This window comes from Crocodylus siamensis, chromosome 5, assembly GCF_052110815.1.
Source record: "Crocodylus siamensis isolate JL-2025a chromosome 5, ASM5211081v1, whole genome shotgun sequence".
NCBI lineage: Eukaryota > Metazoa > Chordata > Crocodylia > Crocodylidae > Crocodylus > Crocodylus siamensis.
Genome location: NC_143399.1, coordinates 169,974,457 through 169,998,139, shown reverse-complemented (window position 1 = coordinate 169,998,139; position 23,683 = coordinate 169,974,457). Strand labels below are relative to the sequence as shown.

Below are 23,683 nucleotides of genomic sequence, written 5' to 3'. Positions count from 1 at the left end.
TTGGCCTTTGTGATGGTAGTTGCAGAAAATAGAAGCAGTTGTGTTTTGATATTTAAAAGCAGAATGTTCAACTGGGTGTCTACCTATACAAGGCTTAAGAGAGAAAATCCAAAGTAGAGAATGAATTTTGTTTCACCTCTAGGCTAGGGACAGAAATTAAATATAAACCAGTATAAGTGATCAAAAACCATTTCAAATGTGTAACACAACAGAAGCTTAGTGCATATAAACCACTTTCAAAATGACCAAAACCAGTTTAAGATAAACCTGGATGGATGTAGTATCAGACATAACCAATGATTTAGGTTAAATCAGTTTATTGAACTTCTGTCCCGGATTCCCCCACTTCAGATTCAAGTTAAGTCACAGCCCCCTAGCATCCCAGGATGCTTTGCACCTTCCCCACAAGCCCCCTCTCCTCTCCCATCCCCCCACATGCCTCACAGGGTGGATGGGCTTGTCTTGGCCCAAGCTGTCTGGTCCAGCCAGGAAGGGAGGTGTGCTCTAGCACCCCCCAGTTTTTAGTCTGGGTCACTGCAGGCATATGGCTGCATTACTGAAATCAAAAGTGAATCGTCTGTTCGCTTGCTTATCGGTTCAATCTGTACAACTTGGATTAACCTGTGACGATTGAATAGATTCGGCCTTGTGCTTTTTGACTGTTTGTACTTAGCCCTAGAAGCCAGATTACACAGTCCCTTGGTTTTATAAAACTGTGATACTGAAGTACGCAGTCCAAACATTATTAAGTACAAAGAAGACGCTGTCTGGTTTGCAGAAGGAAAACACTGGAACCAGCCAGATCTTGCTAATTCTTATGCTTGGAGTACTCAAATTCCATTAGTTTTAAAAACATATGCTAGTAATGTACATAGGATGCCTGTATTGTCTTATTAGCATGTACTACATTATTACATGTATAAGTAATTTACAATTTTTTAATGTAAATATTCCTCCCAAGAGTCTGAGATTGTTATAGTATTTTTACATACTTAGAGTAACACTTGATATTACAGTTATGAAAGCTAAGATATTACGGTTTTGAGGCTCTAAAGATATTATTCTTTCTTTCATAAGCTAACAGTATCTTCTAAATGTCAACATTTACAAGAGAAATTGTCATAAACAGGGCTTTAAACTTAAGCATGCTGAATCCAGCATGGCCCAGACTTAGTACTATACAGTAAAAGTCGCATTATCAGCACCTTACAAACTGGCATGCTCTACTAACTGGCATGCATGCCAGTCGACATGGCAAAAGTGAAGCCGGAAGTGCCCACCATGGCACTTCCAGTTTCACCAAGCCCCCACAGCCCGGGGCCTAGCAGCCTTTCTCCAGTGTGCCCGGGGCCCCCCTCCCTGTCCTCTGGCACACTGATGTGGCAGGAGGGGCGGCGCATCAGATGCAGTGGATGGGGCAGTAGCCCGAAAAGGCAAAGACTCTCAGCTTACCAGCATATTCGGTTATTTGGCACCACCTATTCGCCATAGGTGCTGGATAACAAAGCTTTTGCTGTATTTAACTGGAGCTTCTTGGTCTCCTACCTCAAAGATATTGACAAGGGGGAAAAGCCTTATTCTAGACCCACTGCTACCAGCTAGTGTCCTTTACCTTGTTGTCTATAGAATAGGAAAAACTCCAGTTGTTTCATTATCTGGACTCCATCTCTCCCCCTTATTCTCACTGCAAAGCATAAAAAAACATTGGTAGCTGTATTATGGTTTTACCTGGGAAAAACATCACCAGATCACCTTTTCTAGTGCAAAGAAGTATACAAGAAACACCAATTACAGTTAGATTTATTCCTCTACATGGATTAGACACTTACGACAGTAAAAATTGACTTCAAGATACAACACACTTTATGTCAAATGTAAATAGATATAGAATTATGTAAAGAATTACTTAACTAGGTCACAGTATCCATATATGAACAAGACAGTGTAGGTAGTTTATTTCAGATTCATCTTATCACAATTTTTAGGCACTATTTGAACCCTTGTTTAAATAAATACACCCAAATACTGAGTGTGAGCTAGTTTTGTCCTTATTTCCTCACAGCTACAAACCTTGTCTGGTCCTTCCATGAGGATTTCACTTTTGAAATTCATGTTTAAATTGAGTTGTTGGTGGGCTTAAATCTGGCTGCTGGAGGGCCACTTGAAATTGTGTGTGATTTCAGGTGTAAGAGTTGTACTTTACTGAACTATTCTTTATGTGGCAATAGTCTGAAACCAAGAACATTTTTTGTAAGGTGTTTTTTTTAGCTTTGCACCTAGACTTTGCCTCACATGGTTTCTGTCCTGTCATGTCTCAGTTCAAGTGCAGTAGCTTTTCAGCGTGAAAGCCCAATTAACTGGAGTATAAACATGAAAATATTTAAGATATCGAGATAGAGGTTCAGTGCTGCAAAGACATACTCTTCAGGATTCAAACAATACCGGTGCTTTCCTCCAAGCATGAGCTGTGTATCCACCACGAGATACTGAAAGATAAACCCAAGAAAACCCATCAGTTTTACAGATACAAAATGTGAACTCTCCTGGCCCATATCAACTATTTTCTCTCTGGCAGATAAGTGCTTGTTATGGTCCCAGTGATTTTTCCATAAACAAGAATGGATGTAACTGGTCAGATTGTTCAATAGCTAAATTTTAGCCACTGTAGCAAGTGTAAATTCCTTCAATTTTTACAAGTTTGCTTAACATGACCAGATTTTTTTAAACACCAACTCAAGTGTTTGGGTTGCCTACTGGGAGCTTTTTAAACAGAGATCCTCTTCACAGATACCAGTATATACACAGGCAGTGCCTGTTCTTGAAAATAACTGCATAATGATTAAGAGAGTTGATAGACATGAACAGAGCTCTGAGGAGCTGAATGTCAAAGTTCAAACGATAGAACCCTATATAGGAGGAGGGAGCATCACTTGTGTTAACAAAAGAGTTTGAGGTAGCTTTGCCTGCAATATAACTGAGCAAAGAGAGCCATTTAAAATTCCATGGTGGTTCTTTCTGTGCTGTGTAGGCCATATGCACTTCCACCACCAGCCCACCTAATCTTACCCCAGCATGCACACTATAGCAGTGCAGAAATCAAGCTCTCAAAACTCACTCCCTAATCTCACAGGGTTTGCCCCAGGCACCAGCTCTGCTTGTTATGCCACTGCCTGTTGTACAGACAGGACCAGAGCCATATTTAATCAGGTTAGAACCTCTGAAATTGTTACACAAGTTGCTGTGTGAGGCAACCTCCGAGCAGTAAAGTCTCTGTAGATTAATTGTAGGGGGTAAAAAGAGGAACAAAGAAAGAAATACTTACTATACTGAAGACCAGTGTTCCTATTGAGGCATAGACTATCTGCAGCCACTGCAGTGGGGGAAAGAAATAGGGTCTTTAAGTGAGTTCAATTATATCTAGATCCAAACAGATCTGTTATGTAAAACTGACTCTTCATTATCATGCTACCATGAGTTCTGTTATATTCAAGAAACTTAAAAGATCTACTTCCGTCTGTTGCACAGACAGAATGATCCAATTTTATCCCTGTTAAATTTGAATGAAATCAGTAAAGTTTCACCCAGGAGTTTGGCTCTGCATTTTGATATAGCATGGGAGAGGGAAGAGAGGCATTCTGTAGCAAAGCCTGACAGAAGTGAGATAAGGGATAAGATACTGAAGGCTTTTTTCAGAGAAATGCAAAGCCACTTAGAGAAAACCAGTAGATGCAGGGAGCCATATGGTAGCTTGTCTTAAGGCAAGCTGGAACTAAAATACAGAGAATATTTAAAAGTAAGGCAAGGTAACTTTAAAAGAAATCATAGGTACTGTAACCTTTCATAAGAGACTGTGTGAAGTATACTCACAAATGACCGTAAGATGGCACAAAGAATACCAAAGGCCATCAGCACCAGGACTACAGCTAGGAGGATTCCAGATGCTATGGTAAAGTCCCACTGAAGATAAAATAGAGATTCAAACTCAGTTGGTTAGATCTGACTGTCTCAGTTCCTGCACAGCATGTCACATGGGTGAGCAGAGCTGCTACTTGTCCAAATTCCCAGAGCTGAGAGGACAGATTTTTACTCCTAGATAGGAATTCCTTACTGAAGAGTAATGCTGAAAGAGTCCTTTGTTTAAGTATTTAGGGCTGGAATCACAATGAGACTTGAGAACCTAACTGCCACTTTAGAAAACCACCAGGAATCTCAAAACCCCTCCCTCATGGCTATAGGCAGCTACATTTCTACCAATGGGCATATTCATAGCCATTTAAGTCCCAATGCCACTGAGGTTCTCATCACCTTGCTTATGCCTGAACCTTGGTGTGATTTTTAAAATAAAGGAAAAAAATCAGGACAGGATACCTGGTGATTATGAATCACCAGTCTCCCAAGACTGCCACTACAATGGACTGAGTAGGGGCAAGCATTGCCACACTTAACATATCAACTTCAATCAGTCATATATACATGAAGGCTAAGTTACTGAAGGTGCTTTGCCATTTGATATGAAATCTTAATTAATTGAAATAATTTTATGTGTTTTAACAGCAATCACAATGGAGTAATTGCCATGAGGAGCCAGCATTTATTAGTTGCCACAAAGCTTCCAATTAAGCCATGAGGGCATGCTTTAAAAACCAGGCCCATGTAATTCAGTGACAGGGTGTTTATTAACTTACTGTAACTTGCTGACAGGGTATTAATGAAAACTTACTTTTGTCTGCAGAGCAAATACAGATAGTCCTAAAGTCACAAACGTTGTGGCACCAATGGCCCACATCACTGCATCCGCATCGAATAGGCTAAAACACAAGCATAAACCAAAAATCAGTGAACTACAATTAAGGTAGTACCAACAATTCAAATACTGGCCAAAGACTTACGCTGAAATTGATCCAAGCATTAGACCTTCAAGGACTGTCTATAAATGAAGCAGAAATAATAAGTTGCAAGGAGGAAAAATGTTTGGCAGTCATTACCATTACCTACACTGGGATGAGAATGTGCTCCTCCCACCAGAGGATGAGGAAGTTCACAACCTTATTGAAAGTTTATGTAGAACTGCAAAGCAAAATGGTCCCAATGGCATCAGATTACATGCATGTCCAATTAAAACAGGGTCTTTTGGTGTCTGCAGATGAGACAGGCACATCCAATTCAGACGGCCTCTCAGGGCAGTGAAATTCAGAAAGGTAGAACTGCATTTGAAGTGTCACTGTTCTGTCTGCATCTGTCTCTCTCCCTCGGTCTACAGTTTGTGTGGACACAAAGCAATTTCTAAGAAAGTACAGCAAAATTAATTGTGCTTTTACAATGCTTGCACATGGCCCCACTTACAGATTAACACAAGGGTGTACAACACCACCTCTCTCCAATATTTTGGCTCATCTATTTAGCACAGAATCCCTTCAAGACAGGGCCTGACTAAGGAGGCTATCATACCTAGCGTAAGGGGCCCCTAATCAGCTACTGGAATAGAAATAACACACATCAGTGGAAATGGAGCATAGACAATAAGAGACCTTCATTAATTCTAGTAAGGTACTTACAAATATTGCCAATAAAATTAAGTTCAATGGAAATTTTCTGCGGGCATTATCACAGCAGGCAAGGACAATTGCCAAAATAAGGATCGCTGGACTAAGAGGTAGAAAGAACTTGTGTTAAACAGTTTAAATATAACATTTAAAATTATATAACATTCATAATGGAACATCTCTCTTACTAGCCAAATGCCATGTACTCACAACAGAGCGTATGTAAACCAGGGATTCATCCATATCCATAGTTTAAGTCTCCTCCTAATCCAAGACAAAAAGGAAACAGAGTTTGAGACAAAGTTCTGGGTGAATAGATTTTCTAAGCCTGTCGCTAATAAAGCTGTCCTCCCTGGCTTTGTTTCATAATTTGGATTTGGGGGCATTTATACCAAACTGAAAAGAAACCTGAAAATGAGATGTGATGCAAAAGAGAAACTTAATTTTTCATCATACCTAAAAGTAGTTGAGAAGCCTGCTTCAACCTCAGCTTTAAACCAGAGGCCTTCCACACCACAAGCAGGAATTCCTCCCACTTGAAGTAAGAAATTAATTCCCTCTGCCCTCTTCACTCCTCCAGAGCTGTAGGCATGAACCAGAAACACACAACTTGAAGCAGCCATGACAAGTAGGGTTGGCAGTACCACCAACCAGGCTGGTAAACTCCTGACACTGTCAGACATCAGTTGCTTTATTAAAAAAACAAGCAAAAAAACCCCTTTTTGCTAAATTAGTGTTCAAGTTGTGCAAATATGTGGCAGCTGTTGACCTCAGGACTTTTTACTTCAGCCAGAACATTTTGCCCACTTTAGAGACTTCCAGCTACCTTTTGTTTGAGAGGCTCAGGCATCCTCATGCTTTAGGACAGGAATTTGAGATTTGGCATGAGGTGGCCTTAACTTCAAGGATTTGGCTTTCTGACATCCTCACGGAATAACCTGGCCAAATTTGCACAGTGTCAGACTGAAAAAATAAGCCATTTGGGCATATTCAATAAAGACATGCTAGTGCTTAGGTCAACACTTCTTAGTTGGGGTGCCACAACATGCCCCACAGGCACCATCCCTGCTGCTGCCACAGCCAGGGAGAAATCCCTAGAATTCAGGGCTGCAGCACACATGTGCTCCTCCTGTACTAGGGCTCTCTGACAAGCCAGAAGCAGACAGGAGTACTCATCTATGCTCCAGCCCTTCCCGGCACCCCACAAGAGGAACATGCACACATGCAGCAGGCACATGAGACAGTTGTACCTGCCAGCAGTACCTGGTACAGAAGCACTAAGGCAAGTTGAGCACAACAGTAGTTCACAACTGGCACTGCTGCCACAATTTAAAAAAGTGGTAGAGGGTGCCCTGACTGAAAAGGCTAGGAACCAGTGGCTTAAGTAAAGCTCCATGCTCACTGAGCATTCTCCATCCTGTCACATTTCCTACATAGGACAGGAATTCATGCACTCTCTCCAGCCTGGAGAGTCAGACTTTCCCAGTCATGGCTGTTCCTGGCTGGTTAGTGCTGGACAGTGGAACTAGGACTCTCACCTGGGTTCTAATGATGCTTCCCACACTACCACCAGCATCCAAGGTGCTCAGTGGGGAAGACTGCATCATTTGAATGCATATATAACAAAAGAACCACATGGAGGGTAAATGAGAGTGGACTTGGAAGAGAAGTCTGGAAAGACTGAGACTAGAGGCAGGAAGGGAAGGAATGAAAAATGTTGCTTGGCAAAAGCTGGGTAAGGAACCTGTAAGAAGCAGCTAAGAAGGGCAGAAGACAGATCACTGCAGGGAAAAGAATCAAATTGGTGAAACTTAGTCTGCAAAGGGAGACTAACCGGACAAGGAGGAGGGCTCTTGGCAGAATTTACAAGCCAATTCTAACAGATCTGTGATTGCTTTGAACTGAATCACAGTTTTGGCTCTTGATACATTAACAAGGACAAAAAAACCCCACAAAAAAGCACTGCAAAACACTTACCAGTAAATAAAAATGCAGATTATGCCAACAGTTACAGCCAGCTGAACAGTCAAGATGAGATACACTTTCCTGACGAAAGCTAGAAAATAATGCAGATATTATTTCAAAGTAGATGGATTCAGTAAATTTGTGCTCAACATCATTCCACTTTAAACTTGCGTGAATGAAACAATTTAGATTATATCTATAGCATTAAAACACACACACATATACACAGCTTACTAACGGATTGCTACAGAGAGAGAAATATGAATGAAGTAGATATGGCACTTACTAGCCTGCAAGAAGAATGTATACTTCAAGCCACAAGTAGTTGTCTGATTTTTCTGAAGTAAAGTTTTTTGCATTTTTCAAAAAGGCATTAGGTGTTCTAGTGCCAGATGCACTTTTGCCAGCATACAGTTGCTGAAGACTATGTAGATATGACTGTATCCATACCCAAAGCACCACTGTGAAATTACAGCCCCTTCTTTCAGCTGGCAGAGCAACACCAGCTCCACACAGAAAGCTGCTGGGCAATGGTAAAAAGCCTACAGAAGCTGCAGGTAAGCATACCATGTCCACTACCAACTGCCATAGATAGCCCTTTAACAGCAATGCCTTCTCATACTGGAGCCAACCTTAGGCATGGGTACCACAAGTGGCAGGGACAGCCTCTGCGTGGCATGCAGCAGATCAGGGAGGGGACAGACAGCACAGCAGCAGACAGGGCAGGAAGCAGAAGGCAGAAGAGGAAATCAGGTAGGGAACACAGGGCACACCTGCCAAACATGCTGGCTCCCAGTGCCCTTATGCCTTCCACAATTGGCCAGCACAGCTGTAAAGCAGAGCTACATGGATCTGTCTGGTTCCACTGAGCTGTGAATGTGCTCTGGCTGGTCTCTTGTAGTGGCTTGTCTCTGTCAGCAGAACTTTTGGTAGCAGAAACAGCCTAATGTAGGCAAGGCCTTAAAAGAAATAAGACCTGGCTCCAAAGGTGAATCTGGGTACTAAGTTCATGGAACATCTGAGTCATGGAGGGCTAGAACCTAAATCAGTCCATGCAGTGTGTAAATGCAACCAAACACAAATATTAAATGTGAACAACCATGAAATAGCTATCAGAATTCCACCTTCTGCCAGGAAATCTAGCTAAAAAATATAAAGTCCTTTAGGGACAAAACAAGTTTTTATATCCATATCAAGCTGTGTAAATGGCAAGTGGGGAACTGCACCACAGATCACTTTGAACATACCCCTGAGAAGATGCTTGTACAGTCCCAGAGAGCCATGGGTGTTCTAGAGGGCTGCAAAGTTAAGAAGCATCTGGGAGCACAATCCATAATGGGATTATGGAGATATATTTTGCAGCATCATTTGTTGAATATTACGTTTAGTGGTGCTAAAAATTCCATGTTGGCGTTGCCAAAATAGCTCTTACAATCAATTAACACTGATAATGTTAACTTTACCTCAAGCCCATACCTGCCAATCATCTATACCGTGAGCCCCTTAGCTGGGCCCAAGGGTAATCCAGCCCACTCCTGGAAACTTTGCTAAATTTCTGAACTGGAAGTTGACCCTATAGCCACTCACTTCCTAGTCCACTTCTGTCTGTGGTGTGTTTGGCCCATGAAGTCTGCCAGCAGCACTTTCCTACCTAACTTCTGACACTTCCACACCTTTCTCTCCCTCCTGTTCAGGAAATAGAGACAAGTAACCTACAAATCTGTTCCTAGAAGGGCTCCCCAAGGGTATTTGGGACACACCTTAATGGCATGCTCAAAAATTACAATGTGGACAACTGTGGTAATTGACTACAAGATAGGCATAGGCAGCCCATGGTTTGAGCTGTCCTCAACCCTTAAAGCTGAACCTCAATATTATATAGACAGAATATAGGGACATGGTTTGGAGTTTGCTGAGATTTTCAGCATATAGATAGCGCTGGGATTGAAGTGGTGAAAGCCTCTAAAATCAAGATTTTAAGACATCATATACTCTGGCAAGCAAGTGGCCATCTTTCCAGTTGTGCTATAGAACCTGAACACCCACCAAAAATCCTCAAAGAGTATAGTTTAATTTGATAGATGCTCTGCAGTACTTTCGACACACATAATGGTTTCCAATAGAGAAACCTACAAAGCATAAAAAGTAATTCATTATAAAAATAAATGAGGGAACCCTGGTCAACTTTTAATTTATGTTATCTTGCACCAGCAAGTATGCTACACTGTTTACGGGAGACTTGTGAGATTCCAATATGGTACTAGGTGCACATAAGATACATTAGTAAGATCATGGGCTAGTGTTTAGAGCTCCCTATGTTTAATTTCCCCAGCAAGGACAGTAACATCCAAGAGTGCCTTTGGATGAGTTCCCTCCTGTGCCCCCTTAGCATAGCTGCTTTTCAGAATGCAGCCTAGGTCAGGAATTCACCCTCTTTCTACCTTGTCGGATAGCCTTGTCAGAGAATTGGCTGGACTCTTCCATAGGACTCTGATATGCAGGGGGCTTGTCATGGACTGCAGCCAGACAATCATTTGGCATTCCTTCTCCAGCTGCTTGATGCTGGTAGGCAGGAGGCAGCAGATCAGGATTCTCCACATTCAAAACGTAAGGTGAAGGGCTTGCCGGTGGATGAGTCTGGACCCAATATTGGGCCGGTGGAACCCCCCTTCCCTGATACTGGTTCTTATTGAATGGACTCTCTCCTCCAGCTCCAGCTCCAGGATAATTTGCTGATTCGTTTCTCTCCATCTTCAGATAACAATTTTCTTTTCTGTCAGAGTAACTGAAACAAAATGAATTAGTAACATTATATCTACAGGCAGGATACTTTACACCTGAATAAGTGACATCCCCTCTCCTTCCTGCCTCTCCCTCCCCGCAAAATACACACACATACCAGTCTTCCTTTAACTTAACAGGTATATAAAAACACTTCAGACTCTTAAATAAAGGAATTATGCATCTTTTCTATTAACAGAAAAATACAAATTCCTAGCCATAGTAACAATTAGACAGCTATTAACATTGTCAAATTAAGGCCTGTGATTAACTTACTGTTATTTCTCCCCCAGAGTAGAGATTTTATTTGTATGAGAGAACAAGCAAAACTGAGCTCCTGTCAGACGTAAGATACTGCCTTATGCCAAACTGTTGATCAATTTTTGTCACACCTGACTTCTTTATCAGAGTTAAGAAATTATTTACGTAGCAGGAAGTGTTCAAGGAGAGCTAGATAAAGAAGACTTTCTCCCCTTTGTGAGCCATAACAATATAAAAGCCACCCACAGAAAAAATTACTAGCTTGTGTAGGTTTGTTTGTGGCTGTAAAACCCTGACTCTTCCATTTCTCCCCATTTTGTATAAGACTGTGCTCTAAGGAGTTGCCACAGTGAGCAGATGCTCTGAAGAGTCCACAAAGTCATATAAAAATAAGCCATCAGAGAGATATTAAACCTTAAATTGCTTAATTCCAGGGTGCCAGGTCCTTGTATCAAGACCAAAACTATTTGATCTTGGTACCATCTACCGTGTATACCTGCCAAATACACAGGGATACCAAAACCTGGTCCTAGTCAGGAAAGCTATACTACTTGACCTTCTTTACAAAAATACTTCTTTTCAACCCAGTTATGCAATGAAATAGTCAGAAAAATCACTACACTGATTCAGATTCAAGTACCCTAGTGCCCAGCCTCCAACAGTAACCAACACTTTTAAATGCCTCAGGAGAAAATGTCCTCCCTCTTTAAGGGCAAAAAAAGCACTGCACAACAGCAACCACCACTAAGTCTCCTTGGTTTACCAATGATACAGTGCTGTATGGCAAACGCAGGAAAGGAATCCTTTCCAATCCCTCGCTTTCCTATTAGAACAGCACCAGCAGTGTTTTGTGCCCTAAAGCAGGGTGCTTACTTACTTTTATTATAGTACCAGCAAAGCTAATGACATTCTGTAATTCGCAGAAGTCTTGAGCCCTTTGAAAAAGCATTTGGCTTAAAGCTTTCTGAGGCAACACATTCTACAGGCCCAAGAGATAAAGCTTGGGAAGATTAACTTTCATTTTCAGTAAAAGTTGAACAGTTGGCAAATACAAGGGATAAGGGATACAGTATTATAATAGATCTATACGCCTGGCAATGAAAACAAAAACATTCGGATTTGGTTTTTTTCTTTCTTGGGAATGTGGATTTCTATAATTTTTTTATCTTTGGAAAAAATCTGGCAATTTTAAAGTATTTTAGAATAATGATTTTAACAAAACCTGAAATTGATTTCCAATATAATGTTAGCTTTTTTTGTTTTAATTTGAATAACAAGAAATACATGTAGCAATTCAGGCATCCTCTTCAATATTGACAATAAAAAAATAAGTGTTAACAAATAAATAACATTTTATTCTAATTAATTTATCCATAATGATCAAAGTGCAAAAGATAAGTTTAAGACATACATTTGATTAAATTTGATAGTTTTATAGTATTACTAAGGCTATATTTAAAAGAAGGCGCGGGAACAGAAAAATACATACAAAATAAAATAACCAACCTAATGAATTATGTTTCTGTTTTCAGAGCGTATCCTGCAATCAGAGGGAGAGCAAAACCACGCTTTCTAAAAAGTCTATTTAACATATAGACTAATAAATAACTGGCTTCTAATGCAGGACTTCTGCACACTGACTCATTAGCTGATGACTGGTTGAGAGGCAGCTGCTCTTGCCTTTAACTAGCCACACCTGCATGGGCTGGCTCTGTTAGTAGATAAGTGTCAGAAAGAAGCTGATGGATTTAAATCCAAATTTTCCGAAGCTTGTACAAGGCCTTCTTGGAGTTAGGGCACTAAGCCTGTCTTTGAAAGACCAAGGAAGTACTGGAAAGGTTATTTGGGTAGATGTGGTATCTTTTATTAGACCAACTAAATAGTTGGGAAAAGGTTCTTTGTAAGCTTTCGGGCACAAACATCCTTCTTCAGGCATTGGGAAACTCTGGGGAAGTACTGGTAAGTTGGTCCTGTCCCTGAGACAGTATCTGAAGAAGGCAGTGGTGCTTCCCTCTTCTAGACATTGTGGCTAGAACATGTACACAGTGCGTGGGAGACGGGGGGCTAACTCCTTCTCCCCGTCCAGGAAATTTGAACTTATATTTCCCACCTCACTTGGGAGTATCCTGTAGGAATAGGGCAATGATTCTCAGTAGAGGTCCACAACACCCTGGGGTGCCATTAGATCCTTTTAAGGGTGCTGCCGGGTGGAACAGCCTTCCCACAGCCCTGTTTCCGGGAAATGCCATGTGAGGCTAGACTGGGAAGCAGCAGTGGCAGGAGGGATGTCTCTTGTTCCAGCCAGGCCTGCTAGGAGGGGTTGCTATGAAGCTGCTGCTGCTGCTGTCCTGTCTGAGAGCTCAGACCAGCAGTGCCACCACCATGGACAGGACACATAATGTGCTGCCTCTGCTCTTATGCTTCCCAGTGCATAAAGGGCAACCCGAGCTTCATGCATCAAGGCAAAATGGGGAGGGAGGGTGGGGAGAAAGGACACATCTCACATGTCAGGAAAAGGAGGGGCTCCCTCTGCCCGCAAGTCAGGGTGCCCTAGGTCTAAAAAGGTTGAAGATGTTGGAGGTATACATCCTCAGTTCCTCCTGTAAAAGCTGCTCCGCTTTGGTCAGCATTAAGAATATTAATAAGGACAGAGAAAGGATGCAACTGTGAGCATGATTCTATATCTTAAAGCTTGCAGCCTGCCCCGGGAGAGAAGACCTGGGTTCTGATCACTGCTCTACTGAATCCTTATTTTTAAAAAGGTAATTACTCCAGCTTCAGCTCATACAGTGGAGAGCAAGGCAGTCCTGGGGGACTGCTCTAATTGCCAAACTACTGGATAAAGTAGGGAGGACGGTCAGCAGCACAGCCTCCTTTGTTCTGTGCAGAGTTGTATTTGGCAGGTATCTTCTGAGAATACCACCAAGATCAGAACCCGAAGCTGAGATGGGCAAAAGAGAACCTAGTCTGTGGATATTGTTGATGCACAGGTGCAAGACAGGCGCCAAACCACTCAGCACTAGCCAGACTGAGGTGCTTCTGAGCATGCCCAGGAATGGAACGTTCAGCACCAAGGAACTTTACCACTGGAAACCTTGGCGCCCACAACCTCAGGCGTTCCAGGGTTGGTGTCAGCTCAGTAGGAGTTTTAAGAGTCAACATTTGGGGGTTAGGCACCTAAACTGACACTTAAGCATCAAGGTCCCTTTGTGGCTCTTAACCATATCCCCATATGCTTCTTTTGTGAGCAAAAATGGGAAATAAGTGATCAATGGGATTTGCAAGTGGGTCAGCTGAGCATTAACAGACCACCTTACTGAAAACAGAAGCATATAAGCACACAAGGTCCTGTCTCTGGATCAAACCAGGAAAGAGAAGCAAGCAATGAACTGTCCTTCAAAAAGAACCTCTATCGTTAGGATTGTCATCTTTTCCAAACATCCAACCCCCAACTGCAATAATTATATATGCACTACTAGTGATATAAATGAGCATCTATCTGAAAGAAAATACAAATTTGCCATACCTATTGAGCCAGGGATGTACTTCAATGATTTGCACTGTCATGATGATTCAACTAAAATGTTCTTATGCAGAATACAATGCAGAAAATAACTCAGTATTCTAATACAAATAAACACAACTTTCATGTACTGTTATTGATGCAATATAAAATCACCTAGTAATACAACCCCCCACACACTTTTAAAATCAATATATTGTACAGTGGTTCATAGTACAGGTGTTTTGAAATACACACTGCATATACTGATGAAGTCAAGACTTTGATCTATGTCACATTTTAGGAATTAGGATTCTTACTACTTCAACTGCTTCTAACTCAGCACTCTTTTACCTCATTCAAACCCAGTAGAAGCTCAAATTCTGAAGAAGTTTCATGCTATTCTTTTGGAATTGTCACTCCAAAACCCTCAATTCCTGTCTGGTCCAGGTAGAAACCAGATGGTTGTCTGTCTTTCTCCAAGTCTTCCCTCCTAACTTTTAACTGAGCCTAAGTTTAAGTTCTACCATGCTGTGATACCAGGAAATTGGCTGGGATAATACAGCAAAGGATCAAAATTTTCAAACATGATTAAAAAAAAACTGGGCACATAAGTAAAAAGAACTTGTGTTCTCCTAGGTGCTCAGTATTTCAGAAATCAGACCATTTCTTTAGGTGCTTAAAATAGGAAGTTAGGCACTATTTTTTTTTAAATGTTGGTCTTAGGAATCATGTTGTACATATCTGGAGTGAAGATCCATATTTTCAACCACATAGCCTAACCACAACAGTTTGCCAACATCTTCCAGGCCGAGAAGTAACAGAACAAGCTTAACAGTAGTACCTGGGTCTCCCATTTGGTAGGTCATAAAACAACCATAATAAGTACCTCTGAATTTATAGATGATTTTCCCTGTTTGGTTCTTGACACAAAGTCTACATCACAAAAACCAACATCACCTTTTACACTATTTTGTCAATGTACTTCCACCCACTCTTGACAGTCTAAACAAGAAACACAGTGACTCAATATGCACGAGAGCAAAACCGGCCTGCCAGATTAGGAATGAGACATACTGAACTGTAGCAGTTTCTACGCCCTGTAAATCTCTTTAAATAAACAGTATTTCATGCCCCCAGAGCAGAAATAATCTGATACTTTCACCTGTACAAAATTCACTTGATATGTCACAATGTCACACCAGTGCATGATTAACAGTCCACTGTTCCCTTGTGGAAAAGGTAGTTAATGTTTCACTACATTAACGTACAGTACAAATACATGAGCTGTCCCTCTGGAGTTGTACTTTGAGCTGCCAGCTAAAATTTTTCCACCTGTATAATAAAGCTGCTTTCCGCTTTAACATAACAAATTAAAGTTCAGTAGCATTAATCAAAATTAATTTAAACTGTAAAATTAAAATAAGAATATTATGGGAGCTATACTTCTTACTAAAAATCACAAGGAGTAATTACAAATGAATTTTTACCAGAAACAAGACACAAATCTGGTTAAGCTTTCATATGTCTTCAAGACAGCTAGAGAGATGCTAACTGTGTGACCACAAAGGAAAATGGCTTTGTGGCAGTAGTTGGGGGACACTACAAGATGGAGAAGCTAGAAGTGAATGGAGAAGATGCAGAGAAAATTATGACAATGATGGTAAGAAATTACCAAAAATACATGAGCATTAAACACCCCCCTAGAGTACCTTGATCTCTTAGAAGCACTATTTCACGTTGTGATGTTCACAGAATCAGTCTTGACAGGCAATATTAATTGCCTACTTGGGACAGAAATGGTCGCCCTTCCCCACTCTTTTCTACGGTGACAGGAAGATGGTGGCTCCACCAGGCAGCGAAACTCCAGGCAAGATTCTGAAGGTGACAGTTGGGAAAGAACGGTAGGGAGAAGCAGGCAGGACAGTGGGAGAGGCGTGTAATTTCAGAGGTAGGTCTCCGGCGAGCACTCTGAGCTGAAATATATCACCTTAATTTTAAAAGAACAAATATGCAGGGAGGATTCGTCATCAGGGAAAGTGAAAAGGAAGCCAAAAGACGTGGCTACCGAAAGAGAAAGTAACAAAAGAAAAGTGTTGTCAGAACAAGAGAAGGAAGAGAAAAATTGTAATTTAAACCATAAGAGCCTTTGAGGTGCTAACAGCAAACCTCATTACATAAGAGCAAAAAACAAACAAAAATTTTCTGAGCTAGTTCAAAATCAAGAGAATAAAAACACACTCTCTGGCCACAAACTCTGAAAGGAACACATGAAGAATGATTCATTACAAAATTGGTAACATAATACATCAAATGGAAAAAAATCTGTTTTATATAAAATGTCCATTTGATTTTAACAAGAGCCTTCCAATGTAGATGTGATCAGCCATGTTAGTCTGAAGTCAGGCAGAAGGTAGGGTGAGGTGGCACCTTAGAGACTAACTGGTTCAGAGACATGAACTTTGTTAGGCCTTTGGCATATGTTAAAATAGTATGATAGGATCTGTTCTCCGGTCCTAACAACTATGCATCCTGCCATGCCATGAATACTTACCGTATTTTTCGGACCATAAGACGCACTTTTTTCCCCCCAAAAGTGGGGGGAAAACGAGGGTGCGTCTTATGGTCCGAAGGTGTGTGTCCCGGGGAGACGGGGCGGAGCTTGCCCACGGAGGCGGCGGAGCCTGAGCGGGACACCCGCCGCTTGTTTAGACCGGAAGCCGGCACCCGTGCCGGTGGCCGGGAGCCGGCAATAAAAATGGCTGGCCGGAACAGACGGGGCAGGAGTCCGAAGGAGGGACTCGCTGCCGCGGAGACTGAGGCTCCAGGACGGGTGCGTCTTATGGTCCAGTGCGTCTTATGGTCCGAAAAATACGGTATTTGGAAACATTTCTACTGATCAGACTGGTGAAACTCTGCTACCAGCCGTGGTTGTGGAATCTCCTTCATTAGAGGTTTTAAAAAAATGGATAGACTAACATCTATCCGATATCTAAGAACATCATAGCACAATGTGGTACGTATTGTATCCATTTCATAAACAGAGACTTGAAAGAATTAAATTTTTCAGGTGGATTTTCATGTTTTTCTTCCATGGTGTGAAGCTAAGGCCTTAATAATTTTCTGTTATATTACTGAAGTATTTACCATGATTTATTATCTCCATGCACATATTCCATGCTTTGCTACACTGTACATGCACAGTCACCAAATCTCTCTTTGTTAATCTAGTATTTTTCTATATAACCCACGTCCCTATTCCAGCTGAAGATGAAGATCCTCTGAATAAAAAAGTGCAGTGCACTGATTTAATTACCAAAAATGTAAAGGACTTAGAAATGTTTTCTTATAGGCACCAGTCTTTCAAAATGATCAACACAAGTGAATCCTTAAGTGTGCGCAAAATCCTATTGAATTCCATGTTGGCTACCCAACACAGACCATGCAGGATTAGCTGTTATATATTCAGCAGTGAAAATAGAACAGGACAGCCGGGGCAATCATCAGGGGAGCTGACCTGGGGGAGGCGTAATGTGAAAAAAGGCTGCTATGATTGCACTGGTGGTGCAGCAGCAACTAGAATTTGCTGCTGCCCCTATGTTCTGGGCACCTGGCTGCATTGCTACACTGCTGAATTAATGGTGGCCTTTTATGTCAAGCTACAGATTTCTGTAGTTAAAAAAAAAAAGAAACTGCTGACTTCTCTGGTAGAAAAACTGTTGACTCTTTTGGCAAAAGAAAGTTGATATTAGGAACAGCAAAGGAAAAACTTTCCCAATGATTTTTGTGTGGGGATGAGGATTCCCCATGGTAGAGCTACTAACAAAATCAAAGTCCAAACCAGTGACTGCTTGGAAGCCAGTGTATCATCAGTTCCAACTTCCTTCACTTAGATAATCCTTAAGATACTAGTACCTAACATTATATCTCTGCACTTAAGGCACAATTAACCACTCAGTGAGGCCTTATGCTGTGACCCTGTCACAAAATTAATGGCATGATAAAATGAGGCATGAGCCTCCAAGCTAGTCCACACAAAATGTGCAGTAACTGTGTGGCTCCTTCCCACCATGCCATGAATTGAGCATGTGGCCAGCTGCTCCCCTGTGGCCCCATCAGGTGAGGGGGCTCCCACCTGCTGGGGTGGCAGGGGCAGTGCCTGGATCTTGGCCCGGAGGTGCAGGGCTGGCAGGCAGCGCAGGGGCAGCCTGGGATGGGTTAAGGCGATGAGGCACAGCACTGCTCCCCAGTGTGGCACCTCCCCACACAGGCGCATCTATGGGGATGCTTTACCATTTTTAATTTTCCTTGAGCCTGAGGAAGGGCACATGTGCACCGGAAAGCTTGCAGAAAAAAATAACTTTGTTTTTGAGTGCTTAGTGGATCTAATAAAAGGTGTCATCTCTGAACCAAGAGTTGTAGCTTTGCATTTCTTCTTTTGTCTCGGCCCAACGCGGTTACCGAATACGTCCCTCACATCCTCCCACCCCCGCCCCCCTTCACCTACCCGGCCGGGGCGCTCAGCACCGCCCGCCCCACAGCACGGCCCGGCCCGTGGGGCGGGCGCGCTGCAGGGAGCTGCCGCTGGGACCTGGCGGGCCTTACTCGGCGGCCGGCAGAGGGCAGAGCAGGGCCCGGCCAGCAGCGGGAAGCGAGCGGCAGCGGCGCGGGGCCTGGCGCTCGGGCGGGCCGCGGGGCCCGGGCGCGGCGGTCGCGATGCCGCTGGGGCTGAAGCCGACGTGTAGCGTGTGCCGCAGCACCTCCTCGTCCATGTGGAAGAAGGGCGGGCAGGGCGAGATCCTGTGCAACAACTGCACGGCCCGGCCCGGCCCCGCCGCGCCCGGCGCCTTCGCCACCACCTCGGCCGCCACCCAGCACAGCAACGGCGGCGGCGGCAAGCAGGTGAGGCCGGGCCGGGCTGGGGCGGAAGTGTGGGGCAGCCCAGCCCGGCCCGGCCCTAACGCGCCGTGTCCCCGCAGAGCAAGCAGGAGATCCACCGCCGCTCCGCCCGCCTGCGCAACACCAAGTACAAGTCGGCGCCGGCCGCGGAGAAGAAGGTGTCCACCAAGGGCAAGGGCCGCCGGCACATCTTCAAGCTGAAGAACGTAAGCGCCGGGCCCCAGTGACAGCCTCCCACACGGGGGCGCCAGAGCCCTGGCATCCCGCCGGGGGAGCGGTGGCCCTGGTCTCGGGCCCCGTGGAGCGCCCTGCTCATCCCGGCGCGCGGGGCAGGGCAGCACCAGGCCCCAGGGCCCAAGCCTGGTGTGGGGGCCAGACCAGGAGGCGAGGGCGCTGAACCTATCCCAGGGCGAGGGGGTGGTGCCGGGAGGTCCCAGGACCCTAGCCCACCCTGCAAGGCAGGCGTGTTTTATCATATACGATTGACATGGGCTTGACACTCATGGAGCAAGCAGGGTGCTATTGGGTATAGGTCATGTCATTTTAGGGTTAACTGAAGAGAGAACAAGGATGGGAGGGAGGTCATAGGTTCAAAATGACTGCACCAAAAAGAGACATGTTTGAGGGCCAATAGGCACTGTCCAAGTCCAAGATGCACAGGGCAGGAACCCTGTGGCCTGATCCAGCCCATGTCCAGCACCGCTCATAGGGCCAAAGGGTTAAACACCACTGTCCTACACCAATCCACTAACCTCTTAGCAAAACTACCCAGAGCTCCATTCCCCTCTTTTTATGTTAAACCTTCAGTCTGAGAGAACAGAAATATTAGTGACACCACAATCTTTGATTATATCATAAAAATATCATGGTCAAAGGAATGCTCCTCTGTACAGCAAAAAGCATTGTCTGTTTTCATGCAATTCTTTTAACCACCTCCTTTTATGCTGTGGTTTGTTTTTTTAGCCCATCAAGGCTCCTGAGTCTGTATCCACCATAATCACAGCAGAATCTCTCTTTTACAAGGTAAAGTGCATGTTCAAAAAAAGATTTTTGCCATTGTCCTTGTTCCAGAATCTTAAAAAGTTACCACAAATAGTAAAAGGATATTTTTTTCCAGGAGAATTTACTTTCCCCTCAGTCTGTAATATTGTCTTTTATAGTTACCTGGTTACTCGTGAATTGTTTACTTCAGAAGACAATTGCAGAAGTTCTCTCTTGTTTTTTTTCTCTGAGGGTTAAGCATCAAATTGTATGAGTTGCATTATAGACCCAGCTTTTTTTAACTGAAGGTTGTAGAATTGTACTTCTTAATTTGTGAATAAAAGGGTTACTCTGGAAGCTAAGTAAAAGTGATCACCAAAAATAATTGAAATGTACAGCTTTGATGTAGAGTTTGCCTATAAGTAGCCTTTGAGTAGTCATAAATGTTAGTGCAACCAGTGTGAATGGTAAAGTGACTTTCAGACACAAAGGGAACAATAAATAATGGATAGGTCCATGAAAACATAGTCCAAACTTAAAAGAGAAAAAAACATTCTGTCTCTGGTATGAGTGTTTCTACCAATTCTATAAATATAAATTCTTATATTGCCTGTTTTCTTTTTAACAGAAACTATAATAGGATGTTTACAGCAGAGCCTATAGTTGGGGTATAACTGAACAATAGGAGTATTTAAACCAAAAAAAAAGAAAAAACACTTAGCTGCCTTGTTCATGGGGGTAAATCAGGACCAATGGTAAATAAGTCACTGGTTACCTCAAAAACCCTGTTTATGTTACTGAAAATGTGTCTGCTGGCTAGTTGTGGTAGCAGTCATTCTTTGTTGCAGTCCATGGAGGGTCTAGGTCAGTGATCCTTAACCTTTGACTCTAGAATCACAGGCGGCTCCTTAGAGCGGTGTTCAGAGGGTTTTTCTGAATACTATTCCAGTAGGAGGGAGATGAAACCCAGATCCTTCCCAGAAATTGGTAGATGTTATATAGGTCTCTATCAGTGCTCTCCATTCAGGATAGCTGGAGAACAAGTATTTAATTTCAGAAAAAAAACCTGGTATTTGAAATTTGCCTTCATTCTGCACTCAGGCAAAACAGAGACCTTTCAAAATTTATTGTTCTAAAAAGTGGGGGAGGCGTAAAATATCTACCATGAGCATTGCCTACTGACCTGTCATGTAAAATATTCAGTTTTAAGTGTTCTCTGAATCCAGTGGAATGGGGACTTCACCTGGGCCTCCTATGTGTAAGCATCTCTCATGTAAGCATCATAATCTCTAGGCTTTTGCTGCTGTGGTAGTGATAAGGTATCCCCCCATCTGACCAAAAATTACATCCTTTAAGAATCCTGATGAAAGGTCATCTCATTAGATACATTTCTGCAAACAGCCACAGTTTTGATGAGATTTACCAGGAGAAAATTAGCTTTAGTTCAATGTTGTTTACATTATGTTGCATTATTATAATATGCTGCAGTCGCTGTAATACAGCGGTGCATTGACGTTACAGCACAGTACCAGGGTACCTTATGGTCCTGAAGAAGTGAGTAGCTCTATGAATTAGAGGTTCACTGGCATAGGGTAGAAGCAGCTGTGGATCTGTAACTCGGGCCACTAGAGACAAGGCATTTGTGTATAAACAGTGCTGTAGACTGCTTGAGTGAAAATGGGCTTTGTATCACAGCTCCCTCTTCCTTTTGATTTGTGTGGCTGATTTGATGATGCCCTTGGAGAAGGTTGAGATAATTTGGTAGTTAAGGCACCCTGAATAGGGCTGAGGACAGCTGTATGCAGCTGCTTCTGAAATCAGATTTTTCTAAAAGTAATTATCCATATCTCTTCCAGGGAGTGTACTATCAAATTGGAGACGTTGTTTCAGTGATGGATGAGCAGGATGGAAAAATGTACTATGCTCAGATTAGGGGATTTATTCAGGACCAATACTGTGAAAAGAGTGCTGCACTGACATGGCTTATTCCTACCCAAGCCAGTCCCAAAGACTGTTTTGACCCTGCATCCTATATCATTGGTAAGCTCCAAGACTTTTTGTACCTGTCTACCCTGCTGCAAATAATCATAAAATAAATAGGACCTGGATGACACATAGTGTTTAAACAGTTTTTAGCATCATCTGGCATTGCTGTTTTCAGTGGTGCTCAACCTTCGGCCAGATGAGTGGCATGGGACTTCTCTTCAGGCTGTATCAGCCTGGTGCAGCCCTGGCCAGCCTCTGTGTGCCCAGGTTGGGCCCTGTGCTGAACCTGCATGCTGGGATCAGGCTGTGGCACCCTGTGCCATACCCACCCAGCCCTGCACACTGAGAGCAAGCCCTGTTCCACTCTGTGTATCCAGTCTAATGTACAGGACCATTCTTTCCAGTCTGTGAGGCTCCCCACAGGTCTGAAAATTTGACAGCAGGGGAGAAGCAACTGTTCCCTGGTGCCAAATGCTTGGACGCGTGGGGAGACCCACAGATTAGATACACAACTCTTGGAGCTGGATGTGGCCAGGGGTTGAGCATCCCTAGTTCTTAGCTTCTTAAACCTTCATTCTACAAATTTAAGAGATTCCTTGCCTAACTAACAGTGATTAGATACTTTAAGTGTCTTAAGTATTTTAACTTGCCTAACTAACCTCTGTGTTAGCAATTTGAATGATGAGTGTTCTTTAATATTGCTGGCTGTTGGATATTAAGTTTAGTCTGCACATTATTGGTAGACTTAAAACTTTGATTTTTGTGTTTCAGGACCAGAAGAAGACCTTCCAAGAAAAATGGAGTATTTAGAATTCATCTGTCATGCACCTTCAGAATATTTCAAATCTCGATCATCTCCATTTCCTACTGTTCCTACTAGACCAGAAAAAGGCTATATCTGGACTCATGTTGGACCTACTCCTGCAATCTCCATTAAGGAAACTGTTACCAACAACTTATAATTTCCTTTCCTATCTTTTTTAAGGATATGCCAGAACCAGTATTTACCGAATTCTCAGTTTTCACCTGTGGACCTTTTACAAGATGCTCTAAAAATCCTTTTTTATAAATCGTTCAGTTGGCCATGTGGCTTAAGGAGGCTTATTTATTTTAAATTATCTAACTTGAGAAAGAGAAGTTTCTTCCAACTGAATGTTTCTGTTTCCCTCCCTTCTTCCATTCAAAACCCAATTCTTCTGTCATCATTGCTTGGTTAGAAAAAAACAAGATCTTTATTTTTCTTTCTACTGATGAGTGACTTCTCACAGTTGCTTGGGACTGTAAATTTAATAACGTTTTCCAAAGTGACTAGCAATATGCATAAAAGCATGGACCATCACTACTTACACAACTTTCGATGTGGAAAGTGTGGGGTATATTTTTTATTCTCAAGTGACTTTAAAGACTAAAATTGATGTTAATGTCTTTAAAAAAAATGAAAGTAATTTCAAATAAAACTTGAAGGTTTAAACTGGATCGATAAAATTACCAAATTTCTGCCTATCAAGATTCCTGCATATGTAGTAGTGAGAAATTACTAGACCATGGTACAAAAACAGTGTTACCCTCAGCCAACATATATACATGCACATGAAGAGGCATCTAGGAAAGAAGTTATCTTGGATTAGAGATGAACTTCCCTGGTGGTTGGTTGCATCATGCATCAGCTTATGGAGGCAGTTAGGTCAAGGGATGTTATTGTCATGGGTGACCTAAACCACCCAGACATTTGCTGGGAGGAGCAGAGAACCAGGTCTGACCGCTC

General features: G+C 42.7%; 2 protein-coding genes across 7 annotated transcripts; one reads left to right on the top strand and one right to left on the bottom strand.

Annotated features, from left to right (window-relative positions):
- Nucleotides 1-653: 653 nt before the first annotated feature.
- Nucleotides 654-18,693, bottom strand: LOC149864898 (protein lifeguard 1-like). Of its 6 annotated transcripts, none has more exons than XM_090047069.1 (11): nt 18,560-18,693; nt 15,765-16,028; nt 9,950-10,293; nt 7,521-7,599; nt 5,754-5,807; nt 5,556-5,646; nt 4,890-4,927; nt 4,721-4,808; nt 3,868-3,957; nt 3,323-3,370; nt 654-2,486 (listed from the first exon to the last, which is right to left on the bottom strand). In XM_090047069.1, the coding sequence occupies exons 3-11, from the start codon at nt 10,257-10,259 to the stop codon at nt 2,337-2,339; spliced, it is 948 nt and encodes a 315-aa protein (XP_089903195.1). In that variant the 5' UTR covers nt 10,260-10,293; nt 15,765-16,028; nt 18,560-18,693; the 3' UTR covers nt 654-2,336. The 6 variants fall into 6 exon arrangements, with proteins under 6 accessions (XP_089903195.1, XP_089903194.1, XP_089903197.1 ...); XM_090047068.1 differs by having other exon boundaries at nt 15,765-16,042; nt 18,560-18,685; XM_090047071.1 differs by having other exon boundaries at nt 15,765-15,930; nt 18,560-18,658.
- A 72-nt stretch (nt 18,694-18,765) lies between these two features.
- GATAD1 (GATA zinc finger domain containing 1) lies at nt 18,766-23,394 on the top strand. Its single transcript, XM_090047074.1, has 5 exons — nt 18,766-18,954; nt 19,032-19,157; nt 19,915-19,974; nt 21,789-21,972; nt 22,690-23,394. Exons 1-5 carry the CDS (start codon nt 18,769-18,771, stop codon nt 22,878-22,880), a joined length of 747 nt encoding a protein of 248 aa, XP_089903200.1. The 5' UTR covers nt 18,766-18,768; the 3' UTR covers nt 22,881-23,394.
- The last annotated feature ends 289 nt before the right edge of the window (nt 23,395-23,683 follow it).